Source organism: Colletotrichum fioriniae, assembly GCF_027942845.1.
Source record: "Colletotrichum fioriniae strain IMI 355084 chromosome Unknown scaffold_15, whole genome shotgun sequence".
In the NCBI taxonomy this organism is placed as follows: Eukaryota; Fungi; Ascomycota; class Sordariomycetes; order Glomerellales; family Glomerellaceae; genus Colletotrichum; species Colletotrichum fioriniae.
In genome coordinates, this window is record NW_027076851.1 from 498,647 (window position 1) to 512,601 (window position 13,955).

At 49.0% G+C, this 13,955-nt stretch overlaps 3 protein-coding genes across 3 annotated transcripts; 1 reads left to right on the forward strand and 2 right to left on the reverse strand.

Annotated features, from left to right (window-relative positions):
- Positions 1–10,507: 10,507 nt before the first annotated feature.
- N0V96_010677 (uncharacterized protein) lies at positions 10,508–10,973 on the forward strand (the record flags this gene model as incomplete). The annotated part of the gene is made up of 2 exons (XM_053189273.1): positions 10,508–10,545; positions 10,613–10,973. 2 exons carry the CDS (start codon positions 10,508–10,510, stop codon positions 10,971–10,973), a joined length of 399 nt encoding a protein of 132 aa, XP_053053261.1.
- A 105-nt stretch (positions 10,974–11,078) lies between these two features.
- N0V96_010678 (uncharacterized protein) lies at positions 11,079–11,723 on the reverse strand (the record flags this gene model as incomplete). The annotated part of the gene is made up of 1 exon (XM_053189272.1): positions 11,079–11,723. The coding sequence occupies one exon, from the start codon at positions 11,721–11,723 to the stop codon at positions 11,079–11,081; it is 645 nt and encodes a 214-aa protein (XP_053053260.1).
- Positions 11,724–12,680: 957 nt separating this feature from the next.
- On the reverse strand, positions 12,681–13,622 carry N0V96_010679 (uncharacterized protein; the record flags this gene model as incomplete). The annotated part of the gene is made up of 1 exon (XM_053189271.1): positions 12,681–13,622. The coding sequence occupies one exon, from the start codon at positions 13,620–13,622 to the stop codon at positions 12,681–12,683; it is 942 nt and encodes a 313-aa protein (XP_053053259.1).
- Positions 13,623–13,955: the final 333 nt, after the last annotated feature.

Below are 13,955 nucleotides of genomic sequence, written 5' to 3' on the forward strand. Positions count from 1 at the left end.
GCCACTGTAGGGGAGAAGCCATCGCGACCGTTGTGGTCCCTTGAAGCCGATAGGTCCTGTTCAACATCTTTAATCAGGCAGAAGATTGCACGATCCATAGTATCGTCATATCTTAAAGTGGATGGCGTCAAGAGAAGGTTCACCAGTGCGGTCAAAAGGGTGTCCAGGGTTCCACAAATCCACGAAAGGCTCCATTCTATTATTTAAATAGGAAACTCAACGGCCTCCGTCGCAGACCTCGATGTAGCCTAAAATCCAGGAAGGGAGTCAAGTTTCGGAGAAAGCTCAGTGGCCAAGGTACATATATGTATCAAGTCTGCATATCTTCCCAGTAAGGTAGTACAAAGTTGCGTTCAAGAAAGCCCATCAGACTCAAAAAATATCAGCTCCTTAACTAAATAACACCATCAAGAAGATACAAGATGATGCTCGAGACCTTTCATCTCACCGATATGTCCAGTGACGATACGATGCTAGGATCAAAATACTACGAGACGGTGGCGAGACTGAACGAGCTTGTCAAAGTTGAATGCGACCAAGTGCATTGGCATTTCACTTGCACATTCAACGGCCAAGAAGACGAACAGACCTTGAAAACCTGCTCTTCATGCCGTGAAAGAGTCGTGGAAATGTCCAAACTTTTTGTTGAACTCTGGCCTGGAGACTGGTACAGCGGCCATGGCGCTTACATCCAGGACTCCCTTCTTGACACAATCGAGTCAGAAAAGGCATCCACCGACGGCATGGACATTTGTTCTATGATCAAATTTCGCTTGAAGTATAGCTACTTGGCCGACAGTGTCATCAAAGAACTCAGTCTTCCAGTCCCTAGCAACAAGCCATGCGGAATATGGAGCAAAGCCAAGTGGGAAAAAGAGCGCCACCAAAGGGACGACGAACCCGTTTTCGACAGATCTTGGGATTTCACCTGGAGAAAATTCATCGATGGCAATCTCATGCCACAAGGAACCTTTAAGCAGGGGCCCGAATTCATTCGCTTTGTACAATACCTCGTTGCAGCCGTGCGCCAGAAAGAGTTCACTACCAAGGTGTCACACGACGAGTACGACGGACTGATCGAGAAGATTATCCAATTCGTCACAGATACTAGAGCTTCTGATCCAGAGCTTGCATACAAATGCGCCGCAGTTCGACAGGCGCGTGTTGAGAGAAAGGGTCTTTGGAGGAATACATACTTGTTGAAGTTGCGGAAAAATTGCGAAACGGAATGTCAGGCTTGTGGCTTCGTAAGGCCTAAAACAGAAGTAGGAGAAGCAGGAGAGCCAAAAACGGGCTTCCAAGGCCTGTGGATAAATACTTGCCAGCCTTCATAGACGTTCTTGCAGGGTTTCTACGTCTGCAGTCTAGGTACAGGGCAATGAAACGAAAAGAGAGAAGAGCCTATCGCATAACAAAATACCCCAAGCACGAAAGTTAGACACAGGAGCATATATACTTCAGTCCCGAGTAGTCTAGATCAGGCAGAGATTCAACATTAGGGTCAATATGGAACATCGAGCATGGCAGCCCATGAGACTTCTTTTACGCATAGTAGAAAGACTTCATTGAATCAATCCTACAAAAAGCATCGGCCTCCGTTAATTTGCAATTGGTGCTACACCATTCTCGGTTACAGCCGGAACCACTTTCTCTAGATTCACTCTTTCGCTGTCTGCGGGGCGAGTTGTGAACTTGAACATCTCGTTCGACGGAACAGAATTTCGCGCTCTTAGCTTCATTGCTGTCTCCACGCCCGCAACGGGAACTTTGTACTGGAGATTACCCCCTGGGAAAGGGAGGTACTCCGGAAGGAGGCCCAATTGAGCCAAGGCTGTACCTTGATCCCAAGTGATGTGCTCGTGATATAGGCGATCACCCCGGATGTTGACAACCGCAGCAAACGGGATTTCCGCATATTTGTTGGTTGGCGGAACACCTGGGAGGCTTGTCACCTTGTCAGTACATGTACCGGCATAATCTACTGATGAGAAAATGGGATTGGTTATGCTTATACTTACAGCCAGTCGAGCTCCTGATCGTGTGTGAACTTAAATATGAACTCATCAACTACACGATCAATACCAATGGTTCGACTGATAAGCTCTAATTCCGTGTCCGCTGAGTTATTGAAGATGAAATTGTGACGATAAAAGTCAGTAAGCTTATCGCGACCAACGCCACCGGTTAACTGAACAAGAAAGCGTTAAAAAAGGGTGTTCCTTGTGGTATGTTTTTGCACAATCGGCTTTTCCCTTACCGTTGGGATGTGGTTGACGTATGGCTCTTGCACCATTGTGCTCATAGTGTGCTCCACAGATCTATCGGCGAACTCATACCAAGTATGCTCGTCCCAAATAGCCTCCAAGTCGAAAATGGGGCTTTTCATTTCGCCTTTCAGCAAAGTTAGATTGCGAGTGTATGAGAGCATATCCATGTTGTAATCGAAGTGCGGCTGGAACGGAGTTGCGAATTTGAAGGATTGGGTTGCTGGGTAAAAGTATTCTGTTCGACCCTTTGATCGCAAGGGCTGCCCCTCGGATTTTCCAGCAAAGTGATAGACTGCGGGTGAAGTGCTGCTGGAGATAGATGACCTCTCTGAGCTATCTGCGTACACCACGGTGCTCACAATCTCTGGAAATTCAGATAGGATCGGCGCGACTGTGTTCCACATTTCTGGTTCGTATGCTAAGGCAGCTCATTTAGCCATGCCCAGTACGCGTGACGGAGACTGCAACTCACCGACAAGGCCAACCACGTCTTTTGGGTCGCACTTATCACTCTTTCGGAATGTTTGAATGGCAAGTTCGAGAGTCTCGCGTGCACCGATTTTGAACGCTGTTGGCTGAATAGCAATGACTGTGTACCCCTCCTCGGCCCATTTCAGGGGTAATGCGGGCACGCCTTCCTCAATTGCCAGCGCGTTGTCCACTGAAGGGACAAGAAGAATGAGGCCCGGCCCAACCCCGCGGCGAGAAAGAGGTGACAGTATTGAAACTCCGCTTCCAACCGTCTTCAACTCAGACTGGGGAAGAGGAGCTGGGGGTTTGCTGATGTCTGCGTACATAGTGGCGTTACAGGGTACTTTTCCTTGCCGGCGTGATTTCAAGTTTGGGATCCTTTCGGTGAGCTCGTTGATCAGACTGGGAGAGTATGAGAACTTATAACATGAGATACTTTGCATCAAGGTGGCAACTCATACTAAGTGCACCGCATGGCACGGGATGAGCTCCGGCCGAGTCATTATAAACTAGTGCTCGTATCATGACGATATTCCGAGTTTCTATCCTCACTGCTAATTAGATAGGGCCTTGGATTGGTCAGTGGAGGCGGAACTTCCGTACAGAAGGAGAGCTCGGACATACGGACTTACGGACTTACAGGCTGTTCGACGATAAGTGTGCGGGCCGAGCACCGCTCACATCAATGGGAATTCACTTTACCCTACCAATTGGCCGCCGATTGGAATTGACAATCCGGGGAACTACTTTGATAAGCCTATCTCAACTTCCAATTATGTTTACGTTGCTTATCTGCTTACTCAATGACGGAGCCTTGTAGCTTTCAGAAGCATTGCGACCTTTCGTAGCATGATCGAAACACGTTGATTTACAACCTGATGGAATCGCTCTGTGTCCATCTAATGTGAATTGGCGGCAATTGCACCTTGCATCGTCGGCCCGCAGCCTGCATTCAGTGCCGCCTCTCCGGGTAGGCCCGCAACTTTCGGCCGCCGTGTCCAAGGCATTGGGCAACACAAACTCCACGCCATGCCCCGGCCGCCGGTACGCCCCGAAGACCGAAAACGGTCCACCAGGGCCTGCACGGCGTGCCGAGCGACCAAGAAGCGTTGCGACGCAGCACAGCCATGTCGACCATGCGTCAAACGGGGAGTCGGCTCGTCCTGCACTTATTCTCAACATTTGAGGGCTCGTCGCGCACCGCCGAATCGATCTTCGGCCACTTCAGGCACTCGGCAGCGTGATCAGGTGTCACCCCTACTTTGTCAGCGTCAAGAATCATCTGTGCAAGATGAGGACGAGACCGCAGCCTCGTCAACGTCCGGCAAGACGATTACGCCGCCCGGTCCGCGTCCGGTGATGATGTACACATGTAGTGGAGAAAAAGGTACGATACTAACACCAAGCGCCGCTTTATCGACGATATCGAGGCGTCCTTAAGCGTGACACGATTAGCTAACCGCTTGAGTCCAAAGTGTTTGTAGGAAATGCCTCAGCCATTGCGTTCTTACAATACCTACGAGGAAGCTTGCGTATCCTTGGTCCAGGTTTTACGATTAGCCAAGGATGTCACCGCATGTTCGAAGCACAAGTTCCTGTCCAGCAGACCGACGACTTTATAGATGACATCGAAAACGCCGAAAGAAAAACACTGGTCCAACGTTACCTTGACGCCGTAAGTGGAAGCTCTCATGACTGATTCAAGTAAGTGTAGAGTTGACGAAGTTGCAGTCCAGTGGACTCCTTGATTTGTTCGATGAATCAGATATTAAAGACCTTATCATACTGACCCAGACATCGCATACTGGGTCTCTGAGGTCCAATTCCACTATCGATCCAGGGAGGCTTCTGTGCCTCTACATGATGATCGCGATTGGCGCCCAATGTCGTGGCCAAATAGGTGATGCACCTAAAGCTTTTCGATACTTTTCAGAAGCACGCAAGCTGTCGTTCGAAGGAATGTTGAGCGATCCAACATTAAACACCGCTCGAGGCTTTGTGTTAATGGCCTTCTATATGTTTGGCGCTTGTCGTCGCAACTCTGCGTTTATGTATCTGGGGGTTGCCACAAAGGCAGCGTCGGTCATGGGCTTGCACATGGCAGAGCAGTTTCAGTCTCTTTCGGAGAGCGAACGAAGTCTAAGGTACGATATTATCCCCTCCATGTCTCTTAACTTCATCTTCATCCATACAGAGGATTAGAAGCTGAGGAACCATCAAGGTCTCGGGTCGACAAGAGCATACGACTTTTTGACGTCGTGTGTAGCTCAATCCTCGGAAGACCAACAAGTGTAGCACCTTGCCGACTGAGAAGAAACGTAAAGCTTCATGAGAACCGACATCGAAATTTGTCAGTGGAAGCTGCATGCACATTTGCCACCATTCTGAATAGAATCGTCGACACTCTAACCGAAGAATCTGAGTTGGGCATGATCAGAGCACAGCAATTCCTCGATGAAATTAGACGTTGGAGTAAGAACCTGCCAACTGCTTTGCGCCAACGTCCAAAGAGAGGAACCGCTCACTCCCATCATTCTCAGAATCGAGAATTAGCTATTGGAAATATCCACGTGGCCTGTACCTACTACTTTGGAATTATCCTCACAACACGCGAGTTTTTGATCCACCATATCATGCCTCGGATCAACAACGATACTTCACTCTTGGGCGACCACGATGAGGTAGAGGAAGAAGATGGGAAGAGCATTGCTGAACTATCTGATGCCTGCGTGGATGCTGCTGTGTTCATGGCAGAGATGTGTGCAGACGCTCTGGACTCACGCACCATCATGGGCAACATGTGCATACTGAAGTAAGCAGTTTCATCTTGTCGAAAAATTGCGCGTTTCTAACAGCATTTTCAGAGCTTGGTTGTTTGCCGCCGGTCTTGTCCTTGGCTTCTCACTACTAGCTCCTGACGTGCCCCCAAACCGTGGAAAGGCTTTCCATAACGCGCTACGCGTTCTAGACTTTCTGGGTCACCTGAGTCCGCAAGCAGCACAGTATCACCGTCTTCTCACAAGTTTTTCACAAGCCATCGATTCTTTCAAGACTAACTCGCCGATCGAGCAACACCATGCGGGTGCCCCATACGTTGAAAGGCTTTTATCATTCAATCTGGCTGAGAGTCCCGAAACTCACAGAACTGGAGAGACGTCGCAGCTGCGCGAAGGCATCGGACATGGCAGAAGTCCAGAACAATCTGGTAGAGCAAGTGATGCGATTTCAGACTTGGGTGATCAGCCAGACCTTTTGTCTTTTGACCCAACCGTATCTGGCGGGGAAGACTTGATGCTGAGTCTTCTTTGGGATGAAGGCGATGTTGCCTTTGGAGAGTCAAGTGTTTTCGATATGTCAGTGGGATTTGGCTAAGCCCGGACCAGTGGGTGGGTGAATACTACATGTATCAAAATTCGCGACTTAGTTGAAAACAGAAAACAAAGTCAAGTCTTCGCCTTGAGAGCATTGAACAATTTTACACCAACAAATAGAGCAAACGCCCCAGCACTGGAGCCGATATGATGGAAAGGAACTCCTGGCTTTATTGTTAACTAGGGTTGGACAATACGTGCATGCTCCAGGCGCGGGTGGGAGCTCTAACGTGAAATACTAAGGCATAGATACTCAGCCGGCGAGTTCTTGAGAAAGAAATCAGGTCATAAGCGTGGAACCCATGCATCTTCAAAAGTGGCGAATACATAACGCGGGTACTCTTGCTCTCGCAGTCGCGTTGAGATTGACGAGTCTCATATAATCTAGCAGTTCTCAGAGCTACGAACACCCTAAATATGTAACGGTTGAATCCGAACCAATGGTTAAAGTTCTGTCCTTGTTACAGCAGATGGTTTCAGGCGGTCGAGTTCAAGTGATCTTTTGGGGTAGCTGATGACTTCTAACATGGCATGACAGGGGATCTCCATGTCATGCGAGGTTTTGGAAGAGAAAACTGCCCGTGTCGACCGGTGGACTTCTCCGGATCGCCGGGGAAATCACACTAGTGTTGGGTTGAAGTCTGATAGCTGCCAATGAATGAACACAGTTGATGCACCGTGACAATAATTCGGACCATAACATCCTGCCGTTGCGGGCGCTGTCAAAGGATAGAGAGACGTGAACCGACTGCATGCGAATTATTCATCCCATCTCATGACATCGGGGTAATCCATGTACGCCTGTCCTCCTCCTACAAGAGTTGCTGCAAGCCGGTGAGGAAGGATGTCTGCAATGATGAGCCGCGGTAACGCTGTGTATAGGAAGAGGCGTACACATGAAGCATTGTGGCTGAACCGACAGACTGCCAAATGGACCAACGCGTAGTATGGAAGCCCTCGCCAATGGGAAAATGACCGGGGATATCAAACGAGTTCAAACCTGAGGATTCTTGAGTGTCTGACTCGTTAATATCTAGCCTAGCAATTGCCTTTCGATGTAGTACTGTTGACTGTTCCATATAAAGACAGCCCTGAGCTTCTCAGACTACATTTATCACAACATCTCGTCTCTCTATCGCATCATCAAAGTCAAACACCACACCTCTATATCACTTCCGTAAACTTCATCAAGAACGTTGACAGTTTCAATCTTAATCCACAAACATGCGTTTCCAGATCGTTTTCGCCATTCTCGCTACCTGCGTTACATCTGCTATCGCAGGCGCTTGCGAGGACTGCCAGCGAACGTGTCCTAAGCCCAGCGAGGCTGAGTGCAGTAAGTCATTTGCAACTTCGTATTCATTTATCCTGCAACTTTGTCTTTCGGAAATCAATATGAGACTAATATATCGCTTTTCTTCTAGACACTCTTTGCGCCCCCATCTGCAACGCAAAATAAGCAGGCCTTGTGCTTCTTTGTACTTTCTCCTGCCAGGACGCATCTTTTACCTAGAAGGCAGAGAATATTCCTCATGCAGGAAGCTGAGAAGCTTTACTCTAGAGTGGTTCGGTATGGCAGGGTCAGTTTTGACTACAGAGATGATTCAGCTAGAACTGAACAACGATGAATCGATTTTCCGTCGCAAGCAGACCAGACGAGTTAACTGCAACGAAGCAATTCTAATCTTGCAACAAACCTAGGCTCTTATGGTGTATAGGTGTTACGGGCTAGACCCGATTAGTGGATCCGAGCCTCAGCCCGGATACTGCCACGGCTCACCGCGCCGTTTCCGCGGAGGTCCCACTTGAGCGCTTTTCCTCCGCGGAATCCCCGCTCCAGAATTCTCTACTCCTTAGCTTAGATTCTATATACTGAAATCACCCCTACGTGGACTCACGAGGGCTGGACTCTTAACAATAGGATACGAGAGCTTCGCTTTTTCCCGCTTCTGCATTATGTCCACACTTCCCATGACGTTAGACCTTCGTCTCGCCCCTATTGCCAATAAGAGTGTGATACGTGTATTGGCATGGCTCTCTGCGCGTGTTCGATACACATCAACCTCCAGCCGCATATTTATTACTCTCTCTTGCTTTAGAATCCCGCATATAGTTGAAGGATATCCTGGATATGTGGTCGAATTCATCTGAGGTATAGGCTAAAGAAATGCCACCATAGGGATAGGATTGAGTCATCTAGTGGGAAGTTATGGTCATGGTTGCATATTCCATGGATCTGTCCTGGCGTTTGCCCCTATCTTAAAGCCTTCAAAACTCGGTCTTTCGAATGATAGAGAAATGCTAAGCTGGTATACGTTCACCATGATCCTCGCGCTTTAGTTTGGGAACAAAAGATTCTCGAATCCAGGTTTCTCACCTTTCAATCACGAAGGGCAGGGTTTGAGCAATGTCGCTATGACTAGCGCAATGAAAGCACGTAGAACACTTTCGTGGCGTAATTCTAGCCAATGTCCTACATGCCGTCACTTAAAGTAAGGTGGGTAATGTGGGAGCAAAGTGCTAGACTTTGTGCCAGAGCTTTATCAGATAGATCAGTCAACTTTGGGGTCGACGCATATGACAAGAGGCGAGCAACGTCTTCATGCCCCGTCTCATTTCCGTATCGTAGTATGGACTAGTCGTCTGCCGGCGCAGATTGACGTTCGGCCCTTTTCACGACTAAAGATTTGTAGGGATAAGTTGGACCCTGCAAGTAAATGGAGTGGTGATGAAAAGGTATACTCTAGCCCACATGTAAAGCTTTGAGATGTTTTCGAGCTTCAACTATCGCGATGAGAACAGCTTGCGAGCATCAAATCAAGTTTTTGCTGAGGTGAACGCCACGAAAACAGCTTCTCGAGTTACGACAAATGACGCCCATGTTGAACAGGTACGCCAGCGCGATTCAATGTGTAGTTCCCACTGTGAAAAGTGTTGCATGCTTATATTCTAGTCGAGCAATCACTCTTATTAGCATTGTAAGTCGTAGTATTCAAAATCATCAAGGAAAGGAGCTTATTTAGACTATGGATCTTAGCCATGACTAATTAGAGCGCTCCTTAGGCATATCATATGTGCCTTGCGCAGATGCTCTCAAGGCTAGAAATGCGTTACGATATAAATTCTTCAATTCACAACTCCGAAAGTGTGCTTTTTAATTTAATTCATACTCCGACTTGTCGGCGAATGATGATAACCCCAAAATGATGCATCTAGCGATCATCATCCGTGAAAGTTCTCCAGAGTTTCGAAACGAGGCCCTTTTACTTTTTACTAATCCATTGAGAACTCACATTGTGCTTAACTCGTAACCACTCAGTCTTGGAAAACCTGATCAGTCATCCCGCATACCTTACTATATCGAGAAGTAATTGATCGGTCAAAGTCAAATGGGTGTTTCGCGATGGGCTTTGACTATTTCTCGCAGAAAGGTTGATGTGCGGCCAAGATTCGAGTGATCGTAGGACTTCCATCGACCTTTTGTTCTGATGGCTATCACTGATTTTGAAAGAGCCCCTTGGATTGCCTCGATGTGAGATCAGTCTGTCGTATCCCGAGAAGTGTAGCTTCCCCAAGGGGCATTCGTCGCTCAAAACCAGGTATGCGATTTGTTGGACTCGATGATGAAACCCCGTGATCCCCTTGACGCGTCTTCTCGACCGATGAACAACATGCATCGAGCCGAAGAGGAGGTGCCCGTCGGCTCATGGCCCTCACTAACGGGTGGTTTTTCTCGTGAGAGCTGAAGTAATTTCTTCTGCTCCTGTTTAAGAATTCGTCAGCGGGCAAGTTGCGACGGGCGAACGCGTCGCGCGCAGCCATGGAGGCCCCCTTATCATGAAACACGCGCAAGGATCTGGAACACCAGCGGCTCCGTCTGACATTGACGAACACACGTCATCCGAACGTGGACGACCGTTTGGGGGAAAGCTATGCTTCCCTAACTCCCCCTTCCCTTCTTCTAGAATTAGCTGCAGGCCTGTAAGCCCCCCTCACTCATCCTTACCTGCGGGCTGCGGCTGGCAGGTTGATGAGGCGCGGCCAAAAAGATGAGACGACAAGCACACAGATAGATCCCCCATCGGCATTTCCGTCAGGCGCTACTGCCACAAGGAGGCCAACATCAGACGCTTGACAGCTGGAAAATTCGTGGAAGGCCGCGAGTCACGGGTAGCCCGCCCACATTACGCTTTGTGGTTGCTACAGTGGTTCGTTGCATGTTGAGGTTGCCATGAGTTGTCGTTCGCAAGCGCCAAGGTGGCCTCGGGAGTTTGATCTTCGTACATAAAGGCTTATCACCACCAGTGCCAACGAACTTACGATGCACAGAGTTTTTTGACAGCAGCCAAGCATCCAAGTCACTCTAACACCACATCCAACTCCCAAGACTTTGACAAGATGAAGAACATCATTTCCTACATCATGATGGCGATCATGTAAGATCTCCCGCCAAACCCTTGAGCCTCCTTGAGCCTCCTTGAGCCCTAGCTTACTCATTGATAGGTTCGTCATGGTTGAAGCACAGCAGGGAGATATTCAATGCCGCTGCAGGACACACATCACCAACTCGGTCGTACAAACAGGTGGCCAAAAGCTATGCGGTCAAAAGGGCGGCATCCTCAGCAGCAACAGCCAGCTCTGCACCAACCTCTCACAAAACTTCACCGACACGGACTGCCAGGCATTCGGCGACTCCTTCTTTGCGACATGCGGCACAGCTCGTTCGCCAGTAAAGAGAGGCATCTACAAGCGCGAGGTTACGCCGATTCAGACACGGCCCAAGAGAGGCTGGCAGTGGGGTCGGGAGCCGGTTCACCTGCTCGTATCCCGGCGTCCGATCCCCGAAAGATTCTCCAAGAACTGAAATAAGCATTCAATTTGGGGCATCAACACATTTACTTTCAACAAGCATTTACGGGTCAATAAGCATTAGCGTATCAATTATTACATGATTTGAATCTTCAAAGTACTAAAGCTCGTCCTTGATCTTGTCGAGTTCTTCCCGGAGCCTCTTCTCAAAAGTCTGTGCATCCCATTCAACATCTTCTAGAATGTTGATTTTCTCGCCATGCATGTCGATAAGCTCAGACATTTGCATGTTGTTAAGATCAAGGTTCTGGTAGGCTGATTTCCAGGACGGGCCCGGCTGGCGGCCCCACGTCACGCCCCATGTGATGATCTCCTCTGTCAACTCCACGATGATAGCGTCCATATCCTTCCAGCCACGTCTAGGGAGGCTGATACCTCTATCTTGGCAAAACTTGGTCAACTTTTGGTTCGCTATTCTCGAGATGCAAAGGGTTCCCCAGTCGTGTCCCGCAACGATAGTCCCGCCATCCTCGACGCTCTTACGGTCGGCATAGAAGAAGAAATGGGACTGAGATTCTAATGTGTTTTCTGATTCAAGCTTCTTGTTCATAGGCAAGAGATCATTTTCGACGGTACCATCTACATCCGAGGTCCATTGGACGAGCTTTGGCCGGAGGTAGTCGTCTTCTTCAGCAACGCCTTCTTCCAGAGCCGAGATTGCAGAAGTAAAAGTTTCCTCCTCTTCTTTGGTGAGCTTTGTGAGCATATAGACTGGGACGAAGTCGTATTCGATCGTGTCAGCCATATTTGCGGCAGCACCCGGCTGCTCTATTGTTGTTTCGGAGGTGACTGGTGCGGTTTTTGTGTTTAGTGACTCTTGCTGAGCCCTTGCGAGTAAGATGCCGGATGATACCAGGAAGAAAGAAGCCAGTAGCCTCATATCGAATATGATGTACCGATATAGGTTCTGGAAAAGGTGTCGATCTCTAAAGAAATTAACAATGAGCGATATAAGGTCTTCGCGTCCTTATATACTTCACATGGGTCTATCTTGCCTCCTTGCAGGATCGCGGAAGGAGCTCGATGGCTGCCTAGACAAGGTATGGATCCTTCATTGGAATTGCGCCCCAACAGGGGTGGATGATGCACCACCTTTGGTGTTGATCCTGCTTGCAGATCCCATTGATTTGACTGGGAGTAAATAGGAACTTTGTATCTAGCTTCAGAGTCTCGAGTCCAATTCCTTTGCGCATAGGTATGATGGATGTACATGACACAATTGGATAGAATATCTGGCGAGGCATAGGGACCAAGAACCAACATGATTTGTTACTCCGCTAAGAAGATCTTTTGTTGAGAAATTTCATCCATTTCATGTTCGAAGTACCAAAGCACTTACTAAACCAGCGTGATGGTTTGATTTCGGGGGCATGACAATTTGTAGAAAAGTTCCGACCTTTTGCATGAACCCGTGCTCTTCCATCTTGGGGTCTAACTTCCGACGTCCCATTGACGGCAAACATACATACCTCTCTACAAGCCGTCACGACACCTCCCCAGGCTTCCAATCGGCCACTTAAGATATTATTAGTTTGTATTGGATTCATCATCGCCGTTGGGTACCAAGATTACTTTATAAAGGCGTAGAGACGAATTATTTGCATAACATCGTTCGAGATACATACCTAATTTAAGTACTTAAATAGTAGCAATTAACTTCCAGATCCATCATTCCATATCTCTGCATTTCATGATCGAGTTATCAAAGACCGCTTATCTCATTCTTCCACCCACTACTCTCCTTCAGCCAAGCTTCAAAAGTCTGCAACCGCGGCTCCTCCCTCCTCAGAATCTGAATATCCGCCCCGTAACCCTCATTTCTAAAGAACTCAAACATTTTGCCTACATCGGCGATAGCCCAGAGCATACCCTGCCCGAAGATGGTGTAAGTCTGCGGCATATCGCTTCCGACCACCCTCTTGAACGTCTCTCTCGCCTGTGCGTAAGTAACGCTGTCGCCCGCAAGCGACACAGCTCTCCGGTCCCATTTCTCCGGATTTCCAACAGCCTTGGCCGCAAAGAGTCCGATATCCCGCACCGAGACGAGCTGTAGACTCCGATCGGCGGGTAGCGTGGACCACATGGCCGCGAACACCTTGCCGAACATGCCCGGGTCGGTGTTATCCAAGAACGCTGTCGGGCGCAGGATAGTCCAGCGAAGCTTCCTGCCGTTCTTCTCAAGCTCGTCTGCACGATCGCGGAGATGCACTTCTATGGCGTGCTTTTGCAAAAAGTGCGGGACGTCGGTCGGGTTCACCCATGACTTATCCTCGCCGCCACGGTCGACGGACGTTAGGACAATCTGCGATACTGCTCCTTGATCGATAGCGGCATCGACCCAGGCCTTTCCGATGACATCCTCGTTACCGATGGTGGTCACGATGAAAACTGTGTCTATGCGTGGGTGGGCTTCGAAGATTGGCGCTGGCGAGTCCTTGAGGTCTCCCTGGACGGGCGTGACAGCGACGCCTTTAGCTTTTGCTGTCTCGATGAGAATTTTGATCTTTGCAGACTCGGGGCTTCGTGTTAGGGCGAGGATCTCGAGGGCTGGTGAGCTGGGTGGGAGGTCAAGGAGAGCGTCGACGACGGCAGCACCCTGCTTGCCTGTTGCGCCTAGGACGAGGACTTTTCTTGTGGAAGCCATGGTCGTAGGTGGGATGGTCTTGTGAAGCAACGTTCAGTGGATAATGCGGTTGAAGGATATCAACCGGTGTCTTGAGGTTGTAGAGTTCCGAGGTGATGTTGATGGAGGTGGGAACCAAGGTATGCTTGATGTGCGTGATGAAGGAAGAGCTTGGGGCCCTGGATGTAGGGATGAGCTTCCTGGCTTGTCATGTTTGAGGTCGGAATGGCGTCATGACCTTTAGGTGCGGCCGCTCGAGCATTTCCCCAACCTCAAGTCCGAGCTACATGGGTTGCGGTGATGTGCAAATCGGTGCTAACAAGGCTCACATGCAAGTAGCGTTCCTCGAGTGAG